Genomic DNA, 22,064 nt, shown 5'->3' with positions numbered 1-22,064 from the left:
AGTTACAAAAGGTCCAAAATAATGTGTTCATTTAGATTTTTCATAAAACACCCAACTCAAAGCAACCTTGGAATCACTCCAAACAGTGCAATCTGAAATCTTATCCCCAAACATCTCTAACGAATGAACGGCTAGGCGTGGCCAACAGTTAAAGCAAGTAATTCTTGATGGGGAATAGTGAGCGGAGGGCTCGGGGCTACTCGAGACTTGTTAATTAGCAAATGACTCGTCTGTTTACTGCTAACAACACATGCGCAGGCACCATAAGCCACCTGAGAGGCATCAACAAACACATGCAAGCTAAATTTACCTCCATTAAAGCAAGATCTAGGGACTCTGATCTCCTCAGTGGTTTTGAGTAGGCTTAATAATTCATCAAACTCTTTCTTCAAATCAATCCTCAGATTGCCATCCCAAGTAGTTTCAAGTTCCCATGATTTCTTTACAAATAGTTTCCCCTTAATTGTCACGGGGTTTAACATTCCTAAAGGATCAAAGATTGTTGAAAGAAGAGACACAACCTTTCTCTTAGTCAAAGTACAAGCATTTCCTAAATTACTGAGATGAGTAACAATCTGGATGGGGATCTTTACTCTTAATGAATCATCACTGGTATCCCAAAGGAGACCGAGTAGTTTTACTGCATTCAAATCCACAGTATTAGGTGTATGTCTATCATTAAATGAGCTCAAATTACTTGCCCACTCCCCAAAGGGCATATTGGCTCCCAACATAATTTGATTTACTTTATGACTCTCGAGTTCTAAATCGTTACAATTCTCATAAGTTTTCATGAAGTTATCCACATAAAAGACCTCATTGCTGACCTTGCTATGGGATCTGAGTGATTCTGCAAACGATATTGTATAGTTTGATTAAGCAAAAAGGGTGAGCAAGTAGCTCCAAACAACAAAACCTTTAATCTAAAATTCTTGACATTCTTAAAATCTCTATCAGCAAACCACAAAAATCACGTGAATTCCTATTCTAAGGAAAGCCTTACTTATGTCTGCTACTACAGCATATTTATTCTGGCGAAATTCTATCACCATATATGTCAGTTTCATTGCCAGATTAGGTCCAGCATGCAAACAATCATTGAGGGACGTGGCTTGTTGTGACTCCTTACCACTAGCATCAAATACTATCCTAATTGGAGTCGTAGCAGATTCCTTCAAAAACTGGATGGCGAGGTAAATAATGGTTAAAGCCATCAATTGGATGAAAAGAGTCATCCTCTACTTCTATTTCCTCACTAAATCCTAGCTTGAAATACTCGTCCAAAACAGATTGATATTGATCAAACAATTCTGGTTTAGACTGAAGGGTTTTCCTAAGTGAATACAATTGACCCAACGACTTTCTATAACCAGTAGGGGGTCTGGCATTATTCCTAAATGGCAAATCAACAGTATTTTTGTTACCAACCTTCACAATAGTTTCACTGAAATGTTTGATTGTTGCTTGATCGTTAAAAGATCGTGCATCCTCGCTGATGCCAATCGCATCTAATGACCACAATCCAGAAATATCCTCATCATCAAGAGGATTTATAGGAGCAGAGATTCTTGAACAAACTATGCTCTGTGTACCTATTACAGATCTTACATTTGCTTCATCGCTGGCTACATTACATGCCCACTTTGGTATATGACCAAAGATTACAGCACTAGTGGTGCTACTAATCAAACTTACATCCTCATATTTATCTTGGCAATAGACAAATGCATTATAATAGTCAGCACCAATAATCAAACCTATGTCACTTAGGGTATCTGATTCCACATATCTCTATCAGCTAGCTTAACACCTTGTTGTTCCAATCGCAGATATATGTTGTGTAGTCCAGGTGTGTGTATGGAAGTGTTAACATGATAAAAAACAACAGCATTCAAGTTAATACATTTAGTATTTGCTTGAACCCTCACCCGTACTACATCAAACAAATTACTTTCAACTCTATCTCCGAATGGAATGAATGTCAGTCCAATTTGTTCTATTGGTACTAAGTTCAATTTCTCAACAACTTCTGGATTAATAAATGTTCTTTGGGATCAGCTGTCTAAGAATGCTCGAACCGAAATCTGATTCTCTCCATTGGTCAAATGAAGGGTTGCTCTGGGTAATGCTGTCGGTCGAAGAGATACAACACTTTTAACAGCTACTCGATTACTATTAACATTATTCTGGGAATTACTCTGACTACTCACAGCGGCTGCTTGCTGTCTAGTGCTGGAACTAGGTTGCGATTGAACAGTTACTACAGGGTTAATATCTACTCTACTAGGGTCTGATCTAGTGCCAGAATGTTTCCGAGACGAATTTACGTTAACACTAGTAGGATAAGGCATTAATCTGACACACACGAATGTATGATGTTTACCACTTCATTTGAAACAATTGCACTTACTAGTACACTCAAATGAACGATGACCCTTTCTCAAACAACCAAAACATAAACTGTAATTCGTAAATACGTGCTCTTTTAGACTCTAAAGTAGCATATTTTGTACAGACCTTACCGCTGTGTTCACCTTGACAAAAGCAACAACACAAAGTGTGTTTCCTAGGAGTGCCTTGAACATTAGTTCTGAAAGCATCATTAAGCAAATGAGCCTGACGTTCGTTTTTTGAATCCTTGTTGCAGTAGGGGCTGCCCTTAACAGTGTTTGATTGTGATGATGTACTGTCATTCGTTCTATTAGGACATAAAACTTAACTTGACTTAATCTCGCAATGCCCTCCTTCAATTGACGCACACTAAGTATACAAATATTATACCTTTCTTGAAACGATATTAAGATTTCATCGGACAAGCATTTGAGGATAATTTCCCCTCCAAGAGGATCGCAAGTAGGTCGACCCGTTAGAGTTTCTAACTGTCCAATGATATTATTCCATTTCGTAAGGAAATCCCTTAATTGTTTTGCATCATGCTTAGGATGTGGAAAATTAAACAATTGCCGTCCTAAGTTTTGTTCTACTAAATCATCATTAGAAAAGCGATCTTCTATTGTCTTGATATCCACAGCGTAATTATTGGCTGTTAAAGATATACCTTCAATGGTTTTGCGTGCATTACCTCTAAGATAACTAATCAACATAGTAAACTTGATAATATCGTTCACATCATCCATATTATGAACAGATGCGATGCTTTGAACATACTACAAAACAGAGTCCATTGTTCTTTTGTACCATCATAAGTGGGTAGCGTAATTTGAGGAAGATTAGGTGGCGGAATGGTGGGGCCGGGTTTCCTTAACCTATCCAAAAGTTTAGTGATTCCACGTCGCGCGGCATTGAGGAAATCCTCGGTCTGCTCTACTGCGTCAATTAAGGTCTGCCCTTTTATTTCTTCATAATATTCAATTGATGCTGCCTTAAGTGAACTAGACGCTTCACTTAGGGCTTTCTGTAGCGATTCAATGTGATGGAGTTTCCTCTAGTAGATTTTTAATACAACGTAGAGCAACCTCAAACAGAATTGACTCATCACTTCGATTTCTGGTAGACATGGTGTCAAAATATTCAAGTCAAAATCACTTGCAAAAATAAATAATAATGTCAATAATGACGAAGTAAATCTTCAAAACATTAAGGTAGACAACACTGCTTAAAATAGAAGTAAAACACTTCTATCAACAACTTACTCGTCGAAGTAGATAACACTGCTTAAAACAGAAGTAAAACACTTCCATTAACACCTTACTCATCAAAACATTGAAGTAGACAACACTGCTTAAACACATGTACACAGAAGTAAAACACTTCTGTCAAAACTTATTGTTCAAAACGTCAAAGTTGGAACACTGCTTAAACACAAATACACAGGAGTAAAACACTTCTGTCAAAAACTTACTCATCAATACATTAGAGTAGAAAACACTGCTTGAAACATAAATGTGCAAAAGTAAAACACTTCTGTCAACAACTGTGTTCTACACAAATCATTAAAGAAGAAAATTCAATTTGCAATGAGACGGAAAAATTACTCTGTCTCTGAGTAGTTACTTGTGAACCATGAACCATATCTACTTCAAAAACAGAATGAGAATGACACTCACCTGGTTGCCGATCTATTACCTTGGGATGTCGTGTGAGTGTGTGTGGTTACTCAAAAAATTATGTGCCAGCGTAAAACTCTTTGCATAAGGTCAAAATACTTAACAAATTAGCAATTAAGCAATGATAATATAGATCGATCTGATTCCAAGTTACAAAAGGTTCAAAATAATGTGTTCAGTATTTTGAGTACTTAAAACATCGATAACTAATACTCTTGCATTGATCCTTATATCATCCGGTTCGAAGGACCAAAAAAGGGTAAAAAGCTGAGGTGAAAAAAATGATGGATAAAGTGGACTGTATACTTAAATGTTGTTACTGACTATAAAACCGCTACAAATGTCTTTTCGTAACATCTACCACTGCTCCCTTTATGGCTTCTAAGGAATAACAGGAGATATCTCTCCCCCAATAAACCATTAATTAGTATAACCAATATTTAATAGTTCTGCAGTCATATAACTCTCAACAATAGGACTACACTCTAAGTCCTTTCATCTACTGAGCAGTCCCTGCTGACATGAACTCAGCTCATAAGTTTCCATAAGATACAACCAGACAAGTTTGTTTTCTCTCTCTCTCTCTCTCTCTCTCTCTCTCTCTCTCTCTCTCTCTCTCTCTCTCTCTCTCTCTCTCTCTCGTAGATTTTCTGACCTTAGAGGACCGCAGTTTTTAGCCTCAGTTTCTATAAGTTGCACAAACTTCTTAGTAAGAAAACCTTGATGTTAAGTAAGTATCAGATCAATTCTTAATTACCAACTATACATTAAAACAAGAACATGAATCAATGGAGGATATCGAAACACACTTGTTAAATTGTGGTCAAACTTACTTTAATAGCTAAAAGTTAAATTTTACATAAATAAGTGATTATGCAAAGACACACGCAAGGGATTTATAAGTAAATGGCACTCTAAGAAAATTATGACAAAGTCCAAAGAATAAGGGTAAATCACCACTTCTAATCTTATACACACACACACACAACCACCACCACGACACCCGGTAACAGATCAGCTCAAAGTTTGAGCCTGAGGCCCTGAGCAAAAAGCTGTCTCCTTCGTCGTGCATTCAGATTTTATACGTGGAAAGGAGACAAGTTATACAATTACAAAGTATGTACGACTGCCTACAAGATTTACATTAACTCAAAAAACCTTGAAACATATTCAAAGATCAACATAAAAACAAAATCAAAACACACTGTATGCAATTTTAAACAAATTTTTTAAATGTAATTAGATTGTTGGTGGTGTGTGACAAACATGCTCAGGGGTAGCGTCACGCCCATACATCTATGGAGGAGCGTGAACTAGGTGAATCAGAGGGCAAACACTGCCCTTATTGTCTTCTAACCTTTGACCTCAACAAATGGATTCTCTGGCGAGATGTAAACAAGTTAGCAACACCTTCAACCACTACCACACGTTGTACAACACATTCGCTAGAAGTACATAAAAGAATATTATTAAAACTGAAATATCTATTAACATTTTGTAAGCATATTTTAGGGTGATCGACCATACGTAAAATGCTGTATATACCAAAACCATAGTCATGCATGAAATAAACAATAACGTAAGAGTGTCATTCTCTTGTAAGATATGGTTCTTTAACTCTTATCATAATGTGCAACAAATAACATATTTCTACAAAATACGAAGACATGCAAATTTCGGTTTCATGAATAAAGACACAAATGCAATAACATAATTCCTGTTTGCTAATTACCCGACAAACGACCATTCTCAATTATAAATCAATCAATAACCTGTATGAACACGCAATACTAATAACCTTACGGTAAGAGGAAGATTATGGTTAAACAGATGCATACACAAAAATGTTATATTAAATCATTGTGAGAGGAATTTCTCACACCCTCCCCCACAAAAGAGGAAGAATCTTACAACACATTTATAGAGCCTTACAAAGCTCCTTTTTGAATCAACTATTTCCTTTGTTTATCGGCTTTAACAGCAGCTCTTCTCATAGGACGACGATCACACGTCATTTGTAAACGTGGGGCATCTGTTGTTTCATCCTTCGCGACACTCTCCAGGTCATCTCCTACGTCCGGGTATTCGGTCTCACCTTCTTCATCTTGTTTGTTATCTGTTGACGATGCCTCTATTATATTACATTCAAGTGGAATGATTTGATTCAGTGGCCTCGTAAAATTTCCACTTGCCGTTCTTATCTCAACTGTCCTTATGACATTATCAGATATATGTTGTGTAGTCCAGGTGTGTGTATGGAAGTGTTAACATGATAAAAAACAACAGCATTCAACTTAATACGTTTAGTTCCTGCTTGAACCTTCACCCGTACTACATCAAACAAATTACTTTCAACTCTATCTCTGAATGGAATTAATGTCAGTAACATTCGTTTTATCGGTACTAAGTTCAATTTCTCAACAACTTCTGGATTAATAAACGTTCTTTGGGATCAACTGTCTAAGAAAGCTCGAACTAAAATCAGATTCTCTCCATTAGTCAAATGAAGGGTTGCTCTGGGTAATGCTGTCGGTCGAAGAGATACAACACTTTTAACAGTTACTCGATAACCATTAACATTATTCTGGGAATTACTCTGACTACTCACAGCGGCTACTTGCCGACTAGTGCTGGAACTAGGTTGTGATTGAACAGTTACTACAGGGTTATTATCTACTCTACTAGGATCTGATCTAGTGCCAGATTATTTCCGAGATGAATTTACGTTAACACTAGTAGAATTAGGCATTAATCTGACACACAAGAATGTATGATGTTTACAGTTACAGTTGAAACATTTGGACTCACTAGTATGCTCAAATGAACGATGACCCTTTCTCAAACAACCAAAACATAACTGTAATTCATAAATACGTGCTCTTCTAGACTCTAAAGTAGCACATTTCGTACAGACCTTGCCGCTGTGTTCACCTTGACAAAAGCAATAACACAAAGTGTGTTTCCTAGGAGTGCCTTGAACATTAGTTCTGAAAGCATCATTAAGCAAATGAGCCTGACGTTCGGTTTCCGACCCTTGTTGTGGTAGGGGCTGCCCTTAACAGTGTTTGTTTGTGATGATGTACTGTCATTCGTTCTATTAGGACATAAAACTTGACTTAATCTCGCAATGCCCTCCTTCAATTGATGCACACTAAGTATACGAGTATTATACCTTTCTTGTAACGATATCAAGGTTTCATCGGAAAAGCATTTGAGGATAATTTCCCCTCCAAGAGGATCGCAAGTAGGTCGACCCGTTAGAGTTTCTAACTGTCCAATGATATTATTCCATTTCGTAAGGAAATCCCTTAATTGTTTTGCATCATGCTTAGGATGTGGCAAATTAAACAATTGCCGTCCTAAGTTTTGTTCTACTAAATCGTCATTGGAAAAACGATCTTCTAGTATCTTGATTGCCACGGCGTAATTATCCGCTATTAAATATATACCTTCAATGGCTTCGTGTGCATTACCACTAAGATAACTAATCAACATAATAAACTTTATAATATCGTTCAAATTATCCCTATCATGAACAGATGTTTTGAACATACTCCAAAATGCAGTCCATTGTTCTATTTTACCATCATAAGTGGGTATTGTAATTTGAGGAAGATTAGGTGGCGGAATGGTAGGGCCGGGTTTCCTTAACCCAAGGCCAATATAGAGGCCTTAACCTATCCCCAAGTTTAGTGATTTCATGTCGCGCAGCATTGAGGAAATCCTCGGTCTGCTCTACTGCGTCAATTAAGGTTTGCCCATTTATTTCTTTATAATATTCAATTGATGCTGCCTTAAGTGAACTAGACGCTTCATTTAGGGCTTTCTGTTGCGATTCAATATGATGGAGGGGTGACCGTTCCATACATGGTATTTCCTCTAGTAGATTTTTAATACAACGTAGAGCAACCTCAAACAGAATTGACTCATTACTTCGAACTTCGGTAGAGTTTGTGACAAAATATTCAAGTCAAAATAACTTGCAGACTTAGATAATTATGTCAATAATGACAAAGTAAATCTTCAAAACATTAAGGTAGACAACACTGCTTAAAACAGAAGTAAAACACTTCTATCAACAGCTTACTCGTCGAAGTAGATAACACTGCTTAAAACAGAAGTAAAACACTTCCATTAACAACTTACTCATCAAAATATTGAAGAAGACAACACTGCTTGAACATAAGTACATAAAAGTAAAACACTTCTGTCAAAACTTACTGTTCAAAACGTCGAAGTAGTGAACACTGCTTAATCACAAATACACAGGAGTAAAACACTTTTGACAAAAACTTACTCATCAATACATTGAGGTAGACAACCCTGCCTGAAACATAAATGCACAGAAGTAAAACACTTCTGTCAACAACTATGTTCTACACAAATCATTAAGGAAGAAAATTCAATTTGCAATGAGACGGAAAAAATACTCGTCGTCTCGTTACACCTGAGTAGTTACTTGTGAACCATGAACCACATCTACTTCAAAAACAGAATGAGAATGACACTCACCTGGTTGCCGATCTATTACCTTGGGATGTCGTGTGGGTGTGTGTGGTTACTCAAAAAATTATGTGCCAGCATAAAACTCTTCGCATAAGGTCAAAATACTTAACAATTCAACAATTATGATATAGATCGATCTGATTCCAAGTTACAAAAGGTTCAAAATAATGTGTTCAGTATTTTGAGTACTTAAAACATCGATAACTAATACTCTTGCGTTGATCCTTATATCGTCCGGTTCGAATGACCAAAAAAAGGGTAAAAAGCTGAGGTGAAAAAAATGATGGATAAAGTGGACTGTATACTTAAATGTTGTTACTGACTATACAACCGCTACAAATGTCTTTTCGTAACAACTACCACTGCTCCCTTTACGGCTTCTAAGGAATAACGGGAGATATCTCTCCCCCCAATAAACCATTAATTAGTATAACCGATATTCAATAGTACTGCAGTTATATAACTCTCAACAATAGGACTACACTCTAAGTCCTTTCATCTACTGAGCAGTCCCTACTGACATGAACTCAGCTCATAAGTTTCCATAAGATACAACCAGACAAGTTTGTTCCTCTCTCTCTCTCTAGCGAGTACTAACGGGTAGATTTTCCAACCTTTTTAGACTCGTTTTCTATAAATTGCACAAACTTTTTAGTATGAACACCATGATGTTGAGTATCAGATCAATTCTTAATTACCAATTATACAATAAAACCAGAACATAAATCAATGGAGGATATCGGAACGCACTTAATAATTGTAGTCAAACTTACTTTAATAGCTAAAAGTTAAATGTTACATAATGAGTGATTATGCAAAGACACACTCCAGAGATTTATAAGTAAATGGCACTTTAAGAAAATTATAACAAAGTCAAAGGAATAAGGGTAAATCACCACTTCTATAGTCGAACCAAACGAAAGTGGCGGGTGAGAGAAGCTCTTTTCTCAATGCATCGTTTCTACATCAAAATATTTCGGACAGCATACCTTAAAGACCCCCCTCTGAAGATATGAAGAAGAATCTGACCTGCGGATTAACTGATTTACGTGTTAGACTAATCCTGCTTTTTTTTCGAGACGAGTTTGACAATTAACTCTTAACCTTTTAACTCCTGATCATTTCCATTTTTATAGTTGTAGTTCTCAGTTTACTGGAATTATTTGCAATCACAGCTTTATGTACAATTTGCTTCCCTCATGACAACCAAGTTCGTTCTCTCTCTCTCTCTCTCTCTCTCTCTCTCTCTCTCTCTCTCTCCTCACACACACACACACACACACACACACACACATATATATATATATATATATATATATATATATATATATATATATATATATATATATATATATATATATATATATATAATGCATGTATGTGGAAATGAAACTTCTTAATAGAAAAATCTAATGTAAACTATGCCATCATTGCGATGCTATGTAGATTTTCATGTTTTATATTTCTATATTTCAGGCCATAATAAGAAAAGGTAGTTAAATGATATGCAGAAAATGAACAAATATGTATTTTATTATAAATGGAAAATGGGCACGGTGTGTATAGTAAATACAGTATATGGAAATAATTTTCATAGGCAGCCCCCATATGATAAAAACAGATTACTGGTGATATTTAAATATAATTTTCCTTCTCATTGTCGTCGTCGTCGTCATCATCATCTGAGGAACCTATATTGATTATGAATGAATCGAGTAAGTGTTCTGCGGCGTCGTCTAGTTCACAATCCTTTCTTTGTAAATTTCTCACGTGCTTCACAGCATTACTCCAATTTTCTTTACTAACCTGCTGCAAAGCCTCTTGAAGTAGGGGTTTCAAGTTGGCCATTTTAAAATCCTTTTTCTTAGCAACGTATTATTTAACCTGCCCCCAGATCAATTCAATGGGGTTGTACTGGCAGTGACAAGGAGGCAACCTGACGATCCTATGACCATTTTCACGGGTCATTTTATCTATCACAAAGTCCTTTTCTATTCGAGAAGAACTTAACTTCACCATTCATTTCAAGAAGCTCACTTTTTCGTTAGTCATCTGTCGGAGTTTCTCCTTTTTTGATCAGCCACTCCTTTATAATGTGTTTCCTATCCGAAATCGTCGATAGTTTATCAATGATTACTGAATGGTAGGATGCGTTATCCATTACGATAACAGATGAGGGCGGGATGTTTGGTAGCAGCTGCGATTGAAACCACTCTTCAAATACTTTGCTATACATCTGTATGGTAATCACCATCGTTGAATGCCTTAAAAATTAATGCTGCATTATGCACAAACCCTTCCTTTGTACTGGCGTGCACGACTATCAGTCTAGCCCCTTTGCCTGTAAGGGGGGGGGGGGGGGTTTAAACCTATTGCTTTTTTCCCCTCTTTTGTTGTCCAGCATTTAGTAACAGTATAGTTCTGATTTAGCCACGTTTCATCCAGGTACACGATAGGCTGATTCTCGTTTTCGTATACCTTCCTCATAACACGCAAAAACTTATTATTTGCAGCTGACACATCACTTCATTTTAATCAAAATTTTCTGCTATTCACTTTCCCATAATGAAATCCGATTGCATGCAAGATTTTTCTAAGAGATTCACGACAACCCTTAAATCTAATGTCTTTGCGGGCTTCTTGCAAAACAGTAGTTATGGAGGGTAGCTCTTTTCTAACATAAAACCTTAACACTTCGACGTAATGCATCCTTGTCAAAATCATCTAGATCGATCACTGGTCGAGGACGAATTCTTTTCTTATCTTTGAACATACGTTATCCAAATTCTTCATCGAAATCATTTCCTTCCTTAATGATTCTCTCAACAGTCCTTTTTGGAACTGCTGTTGCTTCACTCGTAAGATCACAAACTTTTGCCGCGTCAATCAAAGGATTACTGTTTTTCTTTTCTTTAGTAAAATATCTGTGAACATTATCAACGATTCCCTTGGCTGAAGAAGAGAGAAAGCGCTTTGTAGAATTTGCCATTGTAAGTACCGACGATTGATTGTCTACTACTTATCCGAATCACTGCTTTATATACGGAGAGATGAAGTACCAATTATAAACAAGGTTTGTTTGATGACACGATTGGAGTCCTAATCTTATAAGTTGAAAATTCATTCCTCAAGGGCTTAAGATATGAAAGGATAGATTGTGGGATTTAAATTTTGACCTAAGCTCTGGTCTGTTTTCCGATAATACGGTGTTATTCTTTTATCTAAAATCTGACTTTTCTGGAATTATCAAGAAAATGACAGCTGTTGGATCCCCTTCTCCTGTATGAATACTATGTCTTTGTATATATATTCTCATTGTTGATTCCAATGATGTCCCTAATGGATGAAACTGCTAACACCAATTAAGTGTCTTAATTTTCCCTTCCTGGCTATAATACATATTTATGCTCATCACGTGTCAGCTTTCGTGATATAATATATATATATATACATATATATATATATATATATATATACATACACACACACACATATATATATATATATATATATATATATATATATATATATATATATATATATATAGATTGAGAAACAGAAACAACTCTATGAAGAGACTGACGGAACGAGGCCTCTCCCCTCTAAGACCTTAATCCATCGTCTGTTTCAGGAATTCTCTAATCCACCCTGTCCAGGTAAAATGACTGAAATCGACAGATTTCCACACGATATATTCTGTCTCTCACCCACCACTTTCGTTTGGTTTTACTATAGGTGAATCATAGGGCGAACATTGCCCTTGTTGTCTTCTAACATTTGACCTCAACTAATGGATTCTCTGGTGAGATGTAAACAAGTTAGTAACACCTTCAACCACTACCACACGTTGTACAACACATTCGCTAGAAGTACATAAAAGAATATTATTAAAACCGAAATATCTATTTACATTTTGTAAGCATATTTTACGGTGATTGACCATACGTAAAAGGCTGTATATACTAAAACCGTAGTCATGCATGAAATAAACAATAATGTAAGAGTGTCATTCTCTCGTAAGATGTGGTTCTTTAACTCTTATCATAATATGCAACAAAGAACATATTTCTACAAAATACGAAGACATTCAAATTTCGGTTCCATGAATAAAGACACAAATGCAATAACATAATTCCTGTTTGCCAATTACCCGACAAACGACAATTCTCAATTATAAATCAATCAATAACCTGTATGAACACGCAATACTAACAACCTTATGGTAAGAGGAAGATTATGGTTATACAGATGCATACACAAAAATGTTATGTTAAATCGTTGTGAGAGGAATTTCTCACACCCCATGTACTGGCAAACCGGCATGGCCCCTTAAGTTTGTTAGCCATCATTGAAAAAAGGTTAACAGATACACACCTCAAAACTGAAATAGATTACCTTAGACATTAAGATAGACAATCATCCTGATATGATTAGTTATATTTTCTCTGAATGATATATTGAAAAATAAGAAACTCATTACTGGTTTCGGTGAGCCTTAGTTATAACAACCTGAATTTGGCATTACGTCATTCAGTTTAAAACTAAATTTTTTTGCCAATGGATGATGGAATTAAAATGAGCACTGGTTTTTTCAACCTTTTATTGGGCAACCATAAAAATATTGGTGATATAAAAACGGCCTTTCTCAGATATTTTTACTCGTGTAAATCTATTAAAAAAGTGTACTATGACATTGCAAAATATACTAGAAATATAGCCTTTGCAAGCTACTTGCTTGAATCACTTTTCCTCCTTATGTAACTACTAAACAAACTGATGACCTCTACTTAACACTTTGTTTGTCTAACTTTGGTAAAAAAACCGTTTTTTACATAATCATTTAATGCGTAGAGGACAGTTTTAACAAACGATAAATACAATAGAATTACAATTTACATTTACCAGTTACCAGTTACAAACCCAAACAGGATATTAATATTGCAAATTAATGTTACTAACTTATTAAAGCACCTTACATTTAAAAGTAAACAGCAAGAAACGTATAAACAGGACTTTGAAATTACAAGGTAATACTTACTAACTTACTATAGTACCTTACATTTACAAGTAAAACGTGACACACATAAACAGGAAATAAAGATTACAAGTTAGTAATTATTATCTTACCAAACCACCTAACATTTGCAGGTAAACGATAACAAACACATAAACAGGACATTAAAATTATAAGTTAAGAGATACTTTGTTACTACTAAACTTTGTCTGGTATATTTTAAGATCATGCGTGTGTGTGCGTTTGGCTACTGAGGTGTTAGGTCGTACGTTGTAAATACCTCAATCAGCATTGTGCTTGGGTGACTTCAATTATGAATTGTATCATTTACATAAAAATACAACATTGTCAGCGTGGCTTTCATTTAAGCCAATTGTTTGTATGAGATTGTGATATTTGTTTTGCACATGAAAAGTTTGTTTAGAACGTTAGCCTTTGGGAAAACTTTTTAATACGAAACGTTACTTGTTTTAAATGTGGATTTTCACCTTTTGAACTGGACAACTAACTGTTGTTAACGGTGGAATCACTAGTTATGTGGGTTGAGTATAGCTACTTGATGCTCAGTAACTGTGGCATCACTGTGGGATTTTACAAGTTCTGCCATTTTGTCACGGACCTGTACTGGAACACAATGTAACTCAACTAACCGAAAATTGAGCATTCTTTTCCCACATGAGACCAGTTTTTAAAAAAAAAAAACCACAAATATACTCTTATAAAGCTGGTCTAGTGTAGAGTAAATAATTTGATAATGTATTTAATTATGTACATTTCATTTGTGAGGTGAATAGCCAGCTTGTAAGATGAGTTCCTCTCATGTAGGTATAAGTTTGGTATGTAAATTATATATGACTTTCGACGTTAATTTCATTGTATTTTTAATTCAAGTCAGTATATGTAAATTTATGTTATTTTTAAAAATTCACTTTTTATTTCACATATTTTGTTACGAAGTCTTACGTAATCTGTTTAACCCTGGATAGGTACGGTCCTCGGACACCCCTTTAAGGGTATACTCGGACGCGAACGACCCCGACGCCAAAAAAAAATTCTTGAAAAATCAGTTTTTGCAGTAACCTCCTTTTTTCTTTTGCCAAAAAAAACTTCAATGAATGCTTAAAACAACTGTAAAGATAAATACTACTCATCTGCAGAAAAACTATTTATTATAAATATTTTAAAAAATTAAGTAGAAAAAAAAAGACCTGACATAAAAATTCATAAAAAAAAAGTTTATACATATATACACAAATCCTTTTAGGAATTGATTCTTGAATGTTTAGGACACATCTTGATGTATTTTGGATGAAGTCAGACCCATGGAGGTGAAGATCTGAAATGAGAAAAAAAGGGTAACTTTTTTTGGCCAAAAAAAATTGTCCAAATTTCATGAATTTTTTTGGGTACCCAAATGAAATAGGAAGTGGCTAATTTTTTTAGGGAATAAACATATGTTATCCTAAAATAGAAATATGTAAAAAAATCTTCATTATTTTGTAAATTACATTTATATCAGGGGCCATATCTAAAGGTAATTTTTTGAGTACTTGGAAATTTCGTAAAAAAATACATATATTTAATATATAATATGATATTTATGCAGGTAAAAATATACCAAAATATCACAAATTCTATAGGGAACAAGAATATATATAGATAGGGCAGCTTACGCTTCGGATATGTCCACAAAATGGCCGCCAACCACACTGACTCAGACTCCCTAATCTGCCACTTGAAATGTAGGAAGGGTATGTCAATTTCAAGGTGTTATTTACTAATCTAATTATTATTGGATATGCATAAAAATTGTATGGTGGGTTGCTGGATAATTGTCGATTATTTTACGACTATAAAATTAAAATTCTGACCCAAAAAAAATTTTTTGAAGGGAAATAAAATCGAAAAAAAAAAATGTAAAACAATATTTTAGCTAAAAAAAATTGATGATATTCAATCAAAAAAAAAGTAAACAAAATTTTCCGACAAATAAACATCTAGAGGAATCATTACTCTGTGATAGTTCCTTAGTACGTAGTAATTTTGAAAGAATTGGGAAAAAACGAAAAAATGGCAATCACCGGAAAATCGAACACATACCTATATATACGCCATATCTGGCTAAAAAAAAGATAGGCATGGGTAGCCAGATCATCTAGAAACACTTTCCAACACTATAAAAATATAAGTTTTGCGACACTACTTGCCAATTCCTTACAGTAACATGACTAAGCAAAAAAAATGCAAAACAAATAAAAAGGGGCACTCGTGGAAAAATGGCCATTCTAATATACGGCATTTCAGAAAAAAAAAATTTCAGCCACGTGCTAGGCAAACCATCAAGGCATATTTTCCGACAAATAAACATATAAATGAAATATTACTCTGTGATAGTTCCTTAGTACGTAGTAATTTTGAAAGAAATGGGAAAAAACGAAAAAATGGCAATCACAGGAAAATCGAACACATACTTATATATACGCCATATCTGGCTAAAAAAAAAATAGGCATGGGTAGCCAGATCATCTAGAAACACTTTCCAACACTATAAAAATATAAGTTTTGCGACACTACTTGCCAATTCCTTACGGTAACATGACTAAGCAAAAAAATGCAAAACAAATAAAAAGGGGCACTCGCGGAAAAATGCCCAACATTCTAATATACGGCATCTCAGATAAAAAAAAAAGACATGCACGTGTTAGCCCAACCATCAAGGCACACTTTCTAACACATAAACATGAAAAAAAAATCAATAATATACGGCAATTCCTTACTACGTAGTAAATTTTTACAAATATTGAAAAAAAAACAGAAATTGGCAACCGCAGTTAAATACCCAATATACCAATAACTACGTCGTATCTGACAAAAACAAAATCACGCATGGGTAGCCAGATCATCTAGACACACTTTCCAACATTAAAAAAGCAAAAGTTTTACGACACTATTTCGCAATATCTTACGGAAAAATGACTTGGCAAAAAAATTTAAAAAAATTAAAAAGGGACACTCGCGGTAAAATGCCCGACATTCTAATATACGACATCTCAGATAAAAAAAAAGACATGCACGTGTTAGCCCAACCATCAAGGCACACTTTCTAACACATAAACATGAAAAAAAAATGAATAATATACGGCAATTCCTTACTACGTAGTAATTTTTACAAATATTGAAAAAAACAGAAATTGGTAACCGCAGTTAAATACCCAATATACCAATAACTACGTCGTATCTGACAAAAACAAAGTCATGCATGGGTAGCCAGATCATCTAGACACACTTTCCAACACTAAACAAGCAAAAGTTTTACGACACTATTTGGCAATATCTTACGGAAAAATGACTTGGCAAAAAAATGAAAAAAAATGAAAAAGGGGCACTCGCGGTAAAATGGTCCTCGTGGTGATGAACGACATTTTAACTAAAAAAAAAAACATGCACATGGTAGCCAAACAATCCACCAAGACTTTCCACAACTGATAACCTATACAAGTTGCACCATTCTACGACAATTTCATAATACGTAATAACTTTGATAATTATGCAAACTACCTCAGAAGGGTAAACTCGGACGCGAACGACCCCGACGCGTCTCAGAAATCGGGGAAGGAGTACAGCTACAGCAATGCACATCTGGACACTACTAGAGCGTGTAGGGGAGACACCTCCTGCAGGTCGATCACCCACAAATTCAGTCACAGGGGTGAGTCACGTGAGAAAAACCTGTTTTTTTTTGACGCTCGGGGTCGCAAACGACCCACCGTACCTATCCAGGGTTAAGAGTGTTATATGGATACGAGAGATGAACAAGGGCTTATGCAATCTTTTTGATATTTTTATGAAGTATTGTGTTGTTTGTGAGAAAATACACAATTCTTATATTTGCCACATGTTTTGGAAGGCTCTCGAAAACCCCAGTTTTAGATTTATCATTTTTTTATTTTCGAGGACAAAGGTGGGTGGAGCTAGCTGAGAGAGATTAGTCTCGTTGTTGCATTGGTATGCCTCTGAGAGTTGCCTGAAACCAAGGTTTGTCGCCTGAATTTTTATCTAGTTGACAACTCTGTTGTCGATAGAAGCTGGACCCCAAGCCACAAGAATAATCTTTTTAGAATATTCTTGAAGTTACTAAGTTCATATATAAGCACCCCCAGGGATGCATAGCAGAAGAGAAACAGCCACCCTGTAAAAGAGCCAAAAGTACATCTCCTCTCTCTCTAGTGACCCAGCGTATATCGTGTGTAGTGTGTTAAACTTTGCTGTAAAAATTGCCGGAAATTTAAAGTTTATTGAGTTGTGGTGAGTGTTGATATTGTGTAAATCTTCGTAACTGCCCCAGAGAGATTTAAGTACAAACGTGAAGTATATTTGTATCGTTATTAGGTTAACTATTTTCATGAAGTGTCAAGACTGATTAATTGTGTAAAATTTAATTGCAAGTGAAACTAGTGATTGTATAATTTTCATAAGTAATCATTTCTTTTGCCTTTTGACTTAATATTTCGAGTGATTTTTTTTTTTTTTTGCAAATCCTTACAAAGTGTTGTAATTTTTATAAGATAAATCTATTTTTATGAAGAGTGTAATATCTCAATCACCAGTGTTTTCACAATACTCTCTCGTCTCCCAGTTAAAGAATCGAATTAAGAAGTTGTTTCAGTAGTTCTTAATAATAATTACCCAGTTTTGTTTTGAGTGTACTTAAGAGAGTTTTGGATATTCAGTGTTTTTATATATAGCTGTCTATGAGTTATATAACTGCCTCAAAGCTTGGGTATTAATATTGTCAAGTGTTACAGATTTAAAGTAAAAACAAACAGGTGAGTTTGGAACATGACAGGTTGTGTAGCTTGCCAGCCGTAATATACATATATTTTGGTTCAAAGACACAGATCATAATATATATATATATATATATATATATATATATATATATATATATATATATATATATATATATATGGGCTCGAGCCATGTCATCCAGATGGAAGTTCCTCAATGGCGGCTTTCTACTTGGGATATTTCTGCGAGTGATATACCAGAGAATTTTACCTTAGAGGTATCATGGAGGTCTAACCTCTGGAACGAATATCCCGAGGGATATCGTGTATAAATCAGGAACGTGTTAATAACGAGCCATGGCTATCCTTTCCCGAATAGAGCTAACGTTGTCTCCAAGAATATGGGATGGGGTAGGATACATGGGTGAGAGAGCTGTTGCAACTAACATGTTTTCTGTAGAACCATTTTCTTTTTGCAAACATCATCTTTGACGGTTGCCTGGAGTTTTTTCTGCCTGTTTCCATAGCTTTTTGAGTGATTTAGCAATCATGGATGCTTCAGCTTCTTCCTCATTGACTAAATTGAGTACCATTTTCTTGAGTATTGTAAAGTTTTTGCGACTCCTCCCCATTTTTTTATTTGATATGCATGATTTGTATTGCCTGTGGCTGGCATGCGGTCGACGCCATTGCATCCTGTTTTTAAATCACTCAAAAATGCTTAGTTATTTGGTCCTTTTTTGTAGGAATATGTTTTACTTTATTCTTTTACCGTGCAGTATGATTATGGGGGTATCCCAGCCTTTTTTCTGGTTTTACTTGTGTTTTTTTTATCAGTCTTAACTTAGGCTATCTCTACCCTGGTCTGTGGCCATGAGTGGTGAATTGACACTTGTGCACCTTCCCCTTCTTTCACCTAATCTTACTAGTTTCGTGAAGTTGCCCATCCTCTCATCACAGTGGGGAGCTGCGGTCCTGAAGGTCCTTCTGGGAGTTGGGGAATGTTTTAAAGTTGTCCTAGGGTGACTGCCTTCACTTTCCACTTAGCCTATATGTTTGGCAAGGCGGCACAGGTCTTGGGAACTGGTTCCCTATGTGTACTTGTTTACCCTATTGGAACTCATTACCCCTTGTTCTAATGCTGACTAGTAGAGCCCCTTTTGCTTCCTTACCCATTCTTAGTTTTTGATAGGCTATGGTTAGTTGTGAGGAATTGTTCTCTGTGCCCTATCACTGCAGACCCCTTATAACACTATTCCTTTTCTAATGTGGCAGTTAGGCCTTCCTGTCCTGCCACCTTACCAATTTCTGAGTCTCCCATCACCACCCTTTTCCCTTCCCCTTGTGCCTGCTAGTGTGTCTACCTGCTATGGAACTTTGTTCCCATTCCCGTCTAGTCCCATGGCAACTGAAGTACTCTTTGTTAGCATCTTTGGACAGGATAGCCTCTAGGCTATCTAACCTGGCCCTAGGTGGAGAAGATTTTTTCCTTCCCTGGATTAATTCTCTCTGCCGCCTTAGAGACCACTCTTGGGTGATTTCTCTGCCCCTTCCCCTTTCTGGTTAAGCCATAACCTGACTGCACTAGGAACTACAGTTCCTCTTGTCTAGTTTCCTTACCCTAGCATTTGAGTTTTTCCTTCACCCGCTAGGTGGGCTAGGTTTGCCTGCATAGATTTCCTATGGTCAAACCCTATCTAGGTGAAGAGTTGGCACCCCTTGGGGTTCTCTGCTGTTGCCTTGGCAATTGCTTGTTCTGTGACTGTAGCTTTTCATCCTTGGCTATGTATTCTCTTGCTGCAGAGTCTTGACTCTTTTGCCTGGTTAGTCTATCTTGGTAGAAGTGTCACCTTCTGTCCTGCCTCTGGTCTTGTCAGCTTGAGTTCTTCTAGCACTAAATGTGTGTTGGTTAAGGGACATTCCCTCTGCCGCCTTAGCTGCAGCCTTAGACTGGTCATCTGCTCCTTCTCCTTTTCCATATCTGAGGAGCATTGCCCTCTTATGTTGGTCGATTGGATCCCGTTTAGTTGTCAGGATATCCCTTGAATTTCCAATTCTTGGTGCCCTGGCCGTCCTGTACGGCTTTCATTATATTACGGGCTAAAACACCCTCTTTTTCATGAGTTAATGATAATGACCAGGCCATGGTAGGTTCCCTATTCACTGCCTTTTATTCCTGTACCTCTCCCACTGATTGTGGACAATTCCCTATGGGATTGTCCCCTCTCTTCTTGTCAACTCAACAATGCCTCTGCCGCATTGTGTTGACATGCCTGGGGTATTGAAAGGTCAGTTTATATCATGGTTGCTATAAATAGCTGCCACATTAAACCCAGCTACTGCTGCTTCAGGGGCAATTGTTGCTAGCTTAGGTAGTATGATAAGCGAATTTGCCCTCTTAGGTTGTCTAATAGACTGACTTTGGAGGTACTGCTGTTCCTCTGATGTGATCCTTTCCTCCTTATTCCTACCACACTGTCATTGATAGTTTTTCATAAATCTTCAATGACTTTTGAGCTGTTAAGCATGAATCTCCATTATTTTGTAGTCTTAGCCATATTATAACTGATATTACTATTCATGCTAGCATTATTTTTAAGCATAATTTCTGTAAATTTTTTATATATGCTGATTTTAGGAATGAAAATATTTTTAATGATTTGTACTCATTGAAATTTTTCCTTCTTTACAGGTTGCTGATGAAATGGAGTGTTCAACGGTCACCTGTAACAACCAAGTCAAGTTGCCATGTGGCCACAAGACTTGCCAGAAACATGTGGACTGTCATGTTTCCAAAGGGTCTCTTGCAATCTGAGAACCTACTATCTGTCAGGTTTGGAAGGACTTACTTCACAACGGCTTCCCCACCACCGACGTCTCCTTTGATGTGCAGGCACAGAGTCGGAAGACAATTTGTCACTGGGTTAGAGGCTTCCAGAAGGGCTCTCAACAAGGTGCACTTTAATCTTCCTTCTATAGAACTTAAGGGCCTCCTCTTTCTGAAAGCCGAGGTGACTGCTGTTTTTGGTCACGAGTTACCGACGGTTCAACTCACGCCTGTAGAACATGCAGCTGATGAAGTTCAGGACGCTATGCAAATCATGAGCTCAAACATTGAAAACATTCCAACAACTTCTTCTGTGTCGTCAGAGAGAGAGAGAGAGGATCCTGCTGTCCATGGAAACCTCTGAGTAGTCATTGGATGTACATAGGGAGAGTACATTTCCCAGTACTTCTCTAGCTTGTTCCCTATTCCTTGTTGCTCAGGCTCCAGCTTCTACTTCGACCCCTGTTCCTAGGCCAGATAATCCTTTGTTTTCAGGTCAAATGGAATTTATGGCATCCATGAAAGATTTCATGGAAAACGTAAACGCTAAGCATGAACGTTCTCAAGCGGACCTAATGGTAAAAATAGAAGCTTTACAAAAGGTACCTATTTCTAAAGCTCACCCAGCTTCGAGCCTACCTGAATGCACAAATAAGGAAGAACTTTTGGCGTTATGCTGAGCATATGACTTCAAGTGAAGGGTACCTCCACATTGGAGAGGGTTTGGGTTCGAAGCCAATGCTACGTAAGGCTTAACTCAGAAGTATCCATTAGGGATGATACGATCACTAAGGAAATAATCATCCTGGACCACAGCAAGGCTCAGTTTCTTTAGGTTAAGAAGCTAAAGACAGTCAAATTCA

General features: G+C 36.5%; 1 protein-coding gene across 1 annotated transcript; it reads right to left on the bottom strand.

Annotated features, from left to right (window-relative positions):
• Positions 1-1,149: 1,149 nt before the first annotated feature.
• LOC137621701 (uncharacterized) lies at positions 1,150-2,351 on the bottom strand. The gene is made up of 2 exons (XM_068352216.1): positions 2,198-2,351; positions 1,150-1,775 (listed from the first exon to the last, which is right to left on the bottom strand). The coding sequence occupies exons 1-2, from the start codon at positions 2,349-2,351 to the stop codon at positions 1,150-1,152; spliced, it is 780 nt and encodes a 259-aa protein (XP_068208317.1).
• Positions 2,352-22,064: the final 19,713 nt, after the last annotated feature.

The sequence above is a fragment of the Palaemon carinicauda genome, chromosome 28, assembly GCF_036898095.1.
Source record: "Palaemon carinicauda isolate YSFRI2023 chromosome 28, ASM3689809v2, whole genome shotgun sequence".
Taxonomy (NCBI): Eukaryota; Metazoa; Arthropoda; class Malacostraca; order Decapoda; family Palaemonidae; genus Palaemon; species Palaemon carinicauda.
This window is presented reverse-complemented; position numbering and strand designations above follow the sequence as displayed.